General features: G+C 37.6%; 1 protein-coding gene across 1 annotated transcript; it reads right to left on the reverse strand.

Annotated features, from left to right (window-relative positions):
* Nucleotides 1-293: 293 nt before the first annotated feature.
* cntd1 (cyclin N-terminal domain containing 1) lies at nucleotides 294-8712 on the reverse strand. The gene is made up of 7 exons (XM_047376426.1): nucleotides 8495-8712; nucleotides 7310-7385; nucleotides 7056-7227; nucleotides 6817-6979; nucleotides 4654-4798; nucleotides 775-871; nucleotides 294-663 (listed from the first exon to the last, which is right to left on the reverse strand). The coding sequence occupies exons 1-7, from the start codon at nucleotides 8667-8669 to the stop codon at nucleotides 556-558; spliced, it is 936 nt and encodes a 311-aa protein (XP_047232382.1). The 5' UTR covers nucleotides 8670-8712; the 3' UTR covers nucleotides 294-555.
* Between the last annotated feature and the right edge of the window lie 2246 nt (nucleotides 8713-10958).

The following is a 10958-nucleotide window of genomic DNA, read 5'->3' on the forward strand; positions in this document are numbered from 1 at the left end:
TCACTTTCTGAATGACTGTTATGCTGATGCTTGTTATGTACCTGAAATCACCAAAAAAACTCCTTTTGCTTGAGTCTACATAGATTTTCATTAAATTCTCTGTAGATGCGGAAAAGATTTGCCAACAGTTTAAGAGCATGGTTAGGGCTTGTGAAGCATATCCAGACTACTTGTCCATAGACATCTGACACCTACTCTAGATCTCAACTCTACCTTAAACTCTGTGGAACTAAGCAATAAATTGCAATGCATTTACTTTAAGTGTGTTGATTAATGTAGCAGATGAAACAGGATGGGATTTAATGTTTAATATGTCAACAAAGAATGACAAAATAAATTTGGCAATCTTGTCCATTTTTCCAAATAGTGCAATAAATGTTATATTTACAGAATGTGAAGTGCTGTTAACCCAAAACATTAGATTCCTAGAACACAGCTTTTCTTTTTTTAAATTTTCTGCTGAAGGTTTTTTAAAATGTGTCTGTCAGACATTTTCCATCTACATAAATAAACTGAACTTCAAACAAAACAAGTACCCAGTGTTTTTTTTCTGGTTTACATTGCAGAAGAACTGGTACCAACAATGTGCATCAATGTCACGTGAGCAAAATCATTGATGCTTCTTCTGGAGATTCCTGTGATGTGGCTCAGTTCACAGACTACCTGCGTCATATTTACAGAAAGAGCAATCAGTCAGTCTGGTGTGTGTGGCACAAAGTACAACTGAAAAACACTTTAATAAGTGAGTTCAAGTATTCATTGTGGCTGTTTCACCTGTTGCCATTTTTTGAAACAGAGGATGTACGTGGCAACTGCAATGACACCAGCTCCAAGAAGCATTCTGTCTTCAGTCACTGTCACAAACTTCTCCCTGGTGTTAGAAATGATTTATATTAACATCAAATAGTTAGCCGGGTACATCTTAGAAAACAACCACACAACTGCTTTTTCTGTTGATGTTCATCCCCTGAATAACAGGATGGATTATGTACAGCTGCAAGTACAATTGCAGCATGGATAGTATAAACACTTAAGCAAAACCTAAGTGTTTGCAGTAAGCTGTTAGGATTAGAAGAATCACTGTGCAGCTATACATTTGGATGCACAGCAAGATGTTTTGCGAATCATTAAAACATGTTGCTGGGGTAACAGTGGCTCAGGTGGAAGGGGTTCGGTTGCCAGTTGGAAGCCCCACTCCGTCCGTCTCAGCCGTTGTGTCTTCGTGCAAGACACCTTACCCAGATTGTTTGCTAATTGTGGTCAGAGGGCACAGTGGCAACAATTGTATGGCAGCTGTGGCTACAATGTAGCCTACCACTGTTAGTTTGTGAATGTGTGTATGAATCAGTAGATGACAGATTGTAGTGTTAAGTGCTTGGACTTGATGAAGCTGTACAAGTGCAGGCCATTTACCATTAAGGAATAAAGTTGGACAATGATAACTGTTGTAAATAGGATCACCTTTTTTCTTAATTTTGATAAATCTGAACATAAACTTTTAGCAAAACAATTGAATTGCACTGCTCCAGGTTGCAGTAGGTTGGAGTGGCTCCGTTATTTTTATTCTGATTAGTTCTTTTTAAGAACTCAAATTTCTCTTGTGGTGGATAAAAATTTATAATTTTGGACAATTATCGTCTCTGGTATCGAATGCTGTGCAGATGAAAGGATTTTTGCTGAAACCCTGACTTTTGTTGTGTCACCATGGCAATTGTGAGGTTTTTTTCTCCCACCAGGATCAGCTGATTAATATCTCAAAAGCTCAAATAATACCTCAACTACAATTCCAAATCCCTGACGAGTTGAAAAGAAGGCGCTGTGGATGCAGAGCAGGAGCAAAGAGAAGAGAAAGAAGAAGAAAGTTCAAACCTATCGATTATGATGGCAATGTGAGATTGTTTGAAAACAAGTTGGATGAACTCCAAGCCCTACAAAAGGATACAGAGTATCAGGAATGCAGCATTACAGGTCCTTCTCAAAATATTAGCATATTGTGATAAAGTTCATTATTTTCCATAATGTCATGATGAAAATTTAACATTCATATATTTTAGATTCATTGCACACTAACTGAAATATTTCAGGTCTTTTATTGTCTTAATACGGATGATTTTGGCATACAGCTCATGAAAACCCAAAATTCCTATCTCACAAAATTAGCATATCATTAAAAGGGTCTCTAAACGAGTTATGAACCTAATCATCTGAATCAACGAGTTAACTCTAAACACCTGCAAAAGATTCCTGAGGCCTTTAAAACTCCCAGCCTGGTTCATCACTCAAAACCCCAATCATGGGTAAGACTGCCGAACTGACTGCTGTCCAGAAGGCCACTATTGACACCCTCAAGCAAGAGGGTAAGACACAGAAATAAATTTCTGAACGAATAGGCTGTTCCCAGAGTGCTGTATCAAGGCACCTCAGTGGGAAGTCTGTGGGAAGGAAAAAGTGTGGCAGAAAACGCTGCACAACGAGAAGAGGTGACCGGACCCTGAGGAAGATTGTGGAGAAGGGCCGATTCCAGACCTTGGGGGACCTGCGGAAGCAGTGGACTGAGTCTGGAGTAGAAACATCCAGAGCCACCGTGCACAGGCGTGTGCAGGAAATGGGCTACAGGTGCCGCATTCCCCAGGTCAAGCCACTTTTGAACCAGAAAAAGCAGCAGAAGCGCCTGACCTGGGCTACAGGAAAGCAGCACTGGACTGTTGCTCAGTGGTCCAAAGTACTTTTTTCGGATGAAAGCAAATTCTGCATGTCATTCGGAAATCAAGGTGCCAGAATCTGGAGGAAGACTGGGGAGAAGGAAATGCCAAAATGCCAGAAGTCCAGTGTCAAGTACCCACAGTCAGTGATGGTCCGGGGTGCCGTGTCAGCTGCTGGTGTTGGTCCACTGTGTTTTATCAAGGGCAGGGTCAATGCAGCTAGCTATCAGGAGATTTTGGAGCACTTCATGCTTCCATCTGCTGAAAAGCTTTATGGAGATGAAGATTTCATTTTTCAGCACGACCTGGCACCTGCTCACAGTGCCAAAACCACTGGTAAATGGTTTACTGACCATGGTATCACTGTGCTCAATTGGCCTGCCAACTCTCCTGACCTGAACCCCATAGAGAATCTGTGGGATATTGTGAAGAGAACGTTGAGAGACTCAAGACCCAACACTCTGGATGAGCTAAAGGCCGCTATCGAAGCATCCTGGGCCTCCATAAGACCTCAGCAGTGCCACAGGCTGATTGCCTCCATGCCACGCCGCATTGAAGCAGTCATTTCTGCAAAAGGATTCCCGACCAAGTATTGAGTGCATAACTGTACATGATTATTTGAAGGTTGACGTTTTTTGTATTAAAAACACTTTTCTTTTATTGGTCGGATGAAATATGCTAATTTTGTGAGATAGGAATTTTGGGTTTTCATGAGCTGTATGCCAAAATCATCCGTATTAAGACAATAAAAGACCTGAAATATTTTAGTTAGTGTGCAATGAATCTAAAATATATGAATGTTAAATTTTCATCATGACATTATGGAAAATAATGAACTTTATCACAATATGCTAATATTTTGAGAAGGACCTGTATGTGTTTCACAGAGACATGGCTGCAGGATCATATCCGTCTCCAGCATCTCTCTGCCAGGCTTTCTGACCATACGAGCAGACAGATTTAAAGAGGAACGACAAACGCGAAGCAGCTGGAATGGCAGTACTTGTGAACAACAGATGGTGTCATCCAGCACATGTTACTGTGAATTGTCGTATCTGCAGCTTAGATAATGAACTGTTAGCAGTAAGTTTTCATCAAATATTATTCACCCAGACAGTCCACCAGTGTTATTTTGGCAACAGTTTACGCTCCACATTTAGCTGTTGCCAACGCTCCATGTCAAAACAAAATGTTGGATTTGTTTTATGCAAATGTTAAGGACTCATACATTTTAACCTGTTAAGCCCTAAGGGTTTCAGAAGCAATTTCTGAAATTACATACCTGAAATAAATCAAGTATAGCTCCACAATTATAAGGTCTACAAGCAAACTGTTGGTACTTGTGTAAAGGTAAGTAAGACATAAAATAATATTTTTGAAGTGGTAGCACTATTGCAACTGTTAGTATGTTAGATTTATTTGTGAGTAAAAAAATAAAAAAATACTAATAAAAAAATCAAACACACCACACACAGCAAGACCTCTTCTAGGCAAGTCAGATCACACCCGTGTTTTTCTCTGCTTGCAATATAGGCCCCTTGTTCATTGTTCTAAGAAGGATTCTTCATAAAATGAACAATCATTACATGGAGCCTTCCTAATCTAACATTTTTTTCCTCTGAACAGTGTGAAGAAACTGAACTATTATAATAGAACAACCTTCAAGTAAATTATTACAATCATCTAAGAATGTTGGAAGTGTAAACACATGTCTGGAACCTTAAATGTTTGCTATGTCACACAAATTGCAAGTATAAAAACAGCACACCATGTGTTTCCTGCAGCATCTAAATCAATGGGACACACAAGGTTTAACAACCCTATTCAGAGTTTTCTGTTATAGGATTTGGTTGAAAGGGATGATAAAATGACAGAAACACTATCAATCAGACAGCATTGTTACAGAAACCAGCCGTTTCAAAAATCAGCACCTTACAGACACTTGTGATACCTCTGTTCCCTGGTTGGGCTGACACACTGAATGGTGATTCTTAACAAGGATTCATAGATGGCAGTCTGGTCCAGGGTGATGAACTGGAGAGCATGATGGCAGATGCGATAAAGGCGCTCTACAGGGATAGACGGCTCATTGTGCCCTACAAAAGTTAACCAATCAAATTCAAAAACATACAGTAAATCAGTAAATTCAAAGTTGTGGTCAGACGTTAACACCCACTCATTATCATCACTTTGGACTTTAACATATTTATTTGAGCCTCTTTTTCAACATTGAAAGAAGCATAAAACAGCTTCCAGCATTTTATTGTGCATTTTCTATAATACACAAAGACTGAACAAGTTGCACCTTGGACTTTTGGTAGCCATCAACAAAGTACTGACATAATTCTGGTTGGATATTTGACCACTCATCTTGGTACTATTAGTAGAGTTTATTTAAAATGGTTTAGGTCAGGGTCACTCAAGAAGCTTATTATTAGCCTACTTTACCTATTTCAAATCTAGTTCTCATTTGTATTTTGGATCACTGTCATATGTGAACACCCAACTGTGTTCATGTTTAGACCATCTACCTCAGGGGTTGCCCCCTGCAGTCTTTAAGAGCCAGTTTCCTGCATGTTTTAGATGTTTCCCTATTACACCTAATTCAAATTAATAGTTGACTAGCAGGCTCTTGCATAAGCTGATGATATGCTGAGAAGGTTATTTTGCCAATTGAGTCGCCTGTGTTGAACCAGGTTTACATTTAAAGAATGCAGGATACCAACTCTTGAGGGCAGGGGTGGGACACCCCCAGTCTAGTTGTTGATTTGAAATGAAGGCAAAGAACTTTGAAGTAACCCTCCTTCTTTACTTTATCCTTTTTCTGCAATTCACCAATACTGCTTGCAGCTAAACAGGCCAACAGCCAGATGGTGCCACTACATTGTTTGACAGTTAATACAGTGTTTTTAGGATTAAGGGCCACTTATTGACTCCTCTTAGCATACATCTTGTCAATGTCGTCAATTGGCATCTGGAAGACCTTTGTTCACATGGGCAGCTGGAAATTTCAGACAAACTTAAACATGTCCATTGTGGAGCAGCAGCTTCTTTGTTGGCTGGCACCATCATGGGATAACATTGTATGGTTGTTTTGAGCATTGCTGAACATCTTAAACAATGTCCTTTCAACTTCAGATTTCAGCTTGATTCTTCTTTCAGACCATGAACAAGCGGTAATGCATTTAAATAACAAAAAATGATTCATACCCCCAGTAGGTTTAGAGTGTTCATTTAAATTAAACAATATATTCCTTCTGACAGGAAAAAATATTAGGTTTTGGTGTGGAGGTAGCTAAGTATTAGAGTGATGGTGAGAAGGATTTCCAACCTCAAAGACTTGGGAGCTCATCTCAAAAGCTGAATTGCCAAAAACATCCATCATGCAAAAAGCTGGTCAGAAATTATAAGAAGAGTTTGATTGCTGTAATGCCAAAAAATGCTTTACCTGGTAGAGTTTGGGACAATTAAGAATGGAATGACAAGCAATGTTTTTGTTAAAAATTTCATAAAAATCAAGAAGTTATTATTATACCCCTTGCATGTCTACTTAGTACCTTTTCTTTATATTGTCTGTGTAATTTCCTATTAGGAACAAACGTGATGGTTGAGGGCCGGTGCTGGCACAGTTGTTAGCACTGTCGCCTTGCAGCAAGAAGTTCCTGGGTTTAAATCCCGGCCTAGGGGTAGCCTTCTCCTATGCCCAATAACATGAGCGTTAGATTAATTGGACTCTCTAAAGTTGCCCTGAGGTATAAGTGTATCAAAGCACACTTGTCTGTCCTGTCTCTGTGTTGCCCTGTGAGGGACTGGCAACATGCCATGGGTGTACTCTGCCTCTCATCCAATGACTGCTGGCGATAGGCAGCAAGTTTCACAATAAATTCAAACCTGTCCTCCCAATTCTTGTTTTTAAAATAATTGAAGTTGTTCACCATATCTTCATTCCATCCTACAAAAACAAAAATTTCAAAGGCATGACTAAAAGACCAAAACTAATATGACATGTATGCCTATAATGGATGTATGTAAACATCTGGCTGAAACTGTATATTCCCGATGTAAATTCTTCAGTATGAAAAAAAACACAGAAAAAAAAACTAAAACACCTTACCGAGGACCTCCAAAATAACTTCCACATACATCAGAGGATTAAGAACATTGAGTCTGTATTCAAGGCCTTTAAAGACCATCAGCTCTGATTCCAGAAGGGTCTGTTTGGAAACACTGAGGCCAAGAGAATGCAGGAACTGTACAGCAGTGGAGGTGTCAATCATCTGCAATAAAGAAAGAGGTGTTTTTTTCATTGGAAATTACTGACAATGGTCAGTCAGCGGGCACTAAAAGACTTACATGACGATGCAAAAACAGTTTGTTTGCAAGCTGCACGCAAGAGAAGAGGATCAGAGGGAATTTATCCTTGAGATTGTCAAAAATCACATCCTCGTAACTTGTTGCCTCATCAGCATGTGCACCTTGACTTGGGATTGTGGCAAGCATATCTGTAAGGTGCTTAACCATAAACCTAGGAGAGATTAAAAACATTCAGCTGCACTAATAATTCACAACATATGACAAGGAAAACAGGAGGAGCTTCATCTTCTTACCTCTGCAGCAGTTCAACTGCATGGTATCCCACTGTTGGATCAAGTCTCAGTTCTTGAGTAATTAAGATGATGTATTCTAGTTCGTATTTAGGATAGAGACATAAAAGAGAAAATCAGGGTATTTATTTGTTTTGGTAGTTCTATGTTACATTAACACAGGTTCATTTTATGTAGCTCCAACATCTATGCATGACAAGTCTTGTGTTTCAGAGAATTAATATTTAATCATATCTGAAACCTGCAGAAAAAAATCCAGCAGAAAATGTTATAAATTATTATGTAGAGATTGCCAAGTAAGGAGGTGTAATGAAAATAATGAAACATCTATTGGAAATAACCTAGATAGTCTGATCTGCCATTACAATTTTGACCAGAAGATTTTTTTCTAAGACCCATGACATGTAAAAAATAATAAAATGTGCAGCACGTTCTTTGATAGAGGTAGGATTTTTTTTTGGCACTAGAGGCCTTTATTCTTTAACAATAGGCAGACAGAAAAGAGGGCAGAGAGAGGGAGAAAACATTCGGCAACGGTTTCCGGATCCGGGACTCGAACCCGGGACGGCTTTCAGTCTAGGTACTTGACGATTATCTGATTGTTAATAAACTCAAAAATGAGCATGTGGTCAGTCAATGTCCTTTTAGCCATAAATTGGAGATTTCGTATTTGTTTTGTTAAATAAATAAAAAATAATAGATAAAATAAATTATTATAAATAATGATTTAAAAAAAAAGTCCGTCCAGTGTATCCTTTGTGGCCCACCCTATCCCATGAGTCATTGCGGGTCGAAGCGGATTTGTTCACATGAAAGCGGCAATGGCGAAGGAGAGCAGCAAAAACTTCAATATAATTCACTTTCTGTGACACAAAATTAACTTTTTTGATGTAGCTGTGTAAACGTGAAATATCTGCTCGGTTCATCAAAATAAAGATTAAGTTGCTCTGCAAATAAACTGATTCAAACTTTGTTTAGAAACGTAGTGTTTAAGTTGTTAGAAGTTTTAATAATGGTATTTGGTATTCAATGTATTTTATTTACAGTGTTATATTTTGTATATCTATGAACATGGAAAGAATTTTTAGCAGTTTTCACACAAATTTTACTTGTAAACATTTATATTTCCAAACCTTTCCAGTTAAAGAAGAAAAAAGGTTTATTTCAATAAAAACCTGTTTTACTCACCAACGAGTCTTTTCTGTTTAAAGCTTCCACTATATTTCGATAAACCATCTAGGTTATCCTTGTTAATTTTGTTTAAATAAATTAACAAATCCTTGAGAAGATCGAACGAGGTTTCGTGAAACTTTAAACTTCCGACGTCACGATGACACGGGAAACAAGTTAAACGTTTCGCCATATTGCAGTTTTTTTAACGTGTGGTTTTGAAATTCTTCTTCTTCTGTTTTTATTTTCAGGGTTGGCAAAAAACTTAGAGGTGCATTACCGCCACCTTTGGGATTGGAGTATGAACCAGAAACTATCGTAGAATCATGCTTTTTAGAATTTCTGTTTCTTTCAAAAACTTAAAAAAATAAACTAAAACTATTTTCCCTGATGTATTTTGAAGTAATTTCTTTATCCTTGATTTTTTCTTGTTGTAATTTAGATTTTTGACTACTTCTCTCTCATGTGAATATTTATTACAATCTAACCTTTAACATATTTCTTTGCCGTACTTTTAGCAGGTATTTCAGCCAACTTGTTACCCTCAATGCCAATATGTTCAGGTACCCACAGTAACCCAATCTTTGTGCTGTTTCTTTTAATCCTGGAAATGAATAAGTTATGTCTAATATAATATTATCTTGAATCTACGTGCACATACTGAATACTTCTTAATGCCTACTTGATTCTGGACAAACTAAAACCTTCTTCACTCTGACTTCTTCTGTCTCAGTCTAATACCATCAGAATTGCCATTAGCTCTCTTAAACTGCTAATTTATCTGTTATTGCTTTATTTATATATTTAAATCTATTCAAATATCTAGCCGTTTAGAAGCATCTTTAAAGATCTCGATGCATTGTGAATACATTGAGATCTTTAAATTTCAATATATTTGCCCACCTCTTTGTGTTCTAGCTCTCTTCTTTTTCCAAGCAAATATAGGTCAGTTGTAAACTTTCAAGGCATCCATGGTGGAATAACAGGAATAGCAATGGTGGGATAAGTCATAAGGTTACCTGTTCCTATTTTATTTGACTTATCCTGAATTATCCAGCCAAAACTAGTGAGCTCGTTCTTTTGTTTTTCCTGGCATGGTTGAAGAACAATCTGTGGAGGATGGCTTTCATTGTGTCCTTTAAGATTTGCCCATTAAATTAATGCTAGCTGTAATCTCCTGAGATCTAATGCATTTCACCCATCTCTACTTGTACTGCAGAAACTGGAGTTGTTTTCATGGCTCCACAACAAAGCCTTAAAGCTTGGTATTGAATCATGTCTAATTCCTTAGTAATGCATTTGAAGCTGAATCATAAACAGTGCAACCATAATCAAGAACTGATCTAATTAGCCCAATGTAAATAGTCTTTAAAGCTGTTCTATATCTGCTGCTTAAGAATCTTATATTTAAAAGCCGTTCACACTTGCCTGTTATTTTATCTATATGCATTTTTCATGTACGCTTTTATCAACTTGATTCTTAAATATTTAAAATGATATGTTCTTTCTATAAAATCCTCATATGTGTTAGGATTAATATGAAGATTTGACTTCCTATTTGTAAAAACAACTTTTGGCTCGGATGATGAAAATCTAAATACCCAATTTTATACATTGCACAATCCCTTCTGCAAGTTTGCTTTAATGAATTTGACATTTTTCATCCCCTCATCCAAATAATCCCATCATCTGCAAATAATGAGGCATCTATAGACTTAGTATCTATATTGCTAAAAATGTCATTGATCGTGATAGTAAATAACACTGAACTAACTATACTGCCTTGGAGTACCATTTTCTGCCTGATAACATAAACTTAAGTTTCTCCCTATTCTAACTCTAATACTTCTTTAGGCACCTTAAATGTATTCCAGTTTGCCTTTTGAAATGTCAAAGTCCCCTGTTTCTGTGTTCCCTTTGTGTCTATTCCAATTGCTGATTCTGTACCCTTCACAAAATCCACCCATTTACCTGAGCCATTATTTAAAACTACCTTATCTTCAATTATTTCTTCTAATAATCCCCTATTACTGTCATCCTGACTCCCCCATAAGTGCTGACTGAATGAAAGTCCCCACCCCAAACCATCTTTCCTCTTCAGTGATCTGGGATTGATTCTAGCTTTTCTTTTTCAAACTGCCTACATGGGTTATAAAAATTATTTTAATACTTCCCTCATTTGTCCATACTTCTAAATCCTGATGTATTGAGTGATATATAATCAAAGTTTTGTTTTATATATATGGCACATCGTCTTCCATTCCCATTCACCCCGTCTTTACAATAAACAGTATCCATGAATACTAAAATCCAATGATGATTTGGGCCATGTTTTTTGTAATTAAAATGTCATAATGGTAAACAGGATCGGTTGTTGTGAGATGGTTATGGTTTCGTTGGATTTCCTCCCAGGCGGAGTATGTGAAGTTGGAGGGTGGACAGGCAGGAGTCTTGCAGGCAGGTCATCCGGAGAAAAGGTTAG

Source organism: Girardinichthys multiradiatus, chromosome 10 (genome assembly GCF_021462225.1).
Source record: "Girardinichthys multiradiatus isolate DD_20200921_A chromosome 10, DD_fGirMul_XY1, whole genome shotgun sequence".
Classification (NCBI taxonomy): Eukaryota; Metazoa; Chordata; class Actinopteri; order Cyprinodontiformes; family Goodeidae; genus Girardinichthys; species Girardinichthys multiradiatus.

Bases quoted from the DNA above. Each gene is read 5' to 3' on its own strand.
- cntd1 (XM_047376426.1), bottom strand. From the start codon at position 8,669: ATGGCGAAACGTTTAACTTGTTTCCCGTGTCATCGTGACGTCGGAAGT. The intron at 6,980-7,055 runs GTAAGTCTTTTA...TCTTTATTGCAG, and splicing joins AACTGTTTTTGCATCGTCAT to ATGATTGACACCTCCACTGC. The intron at 872-4,653 runs GTATCACAAGTG...TTCTAACACCAG, and splicing joins AGCCCAACCAGGGAACAGAG to GGAGAAGTTTGTGACAGTGA.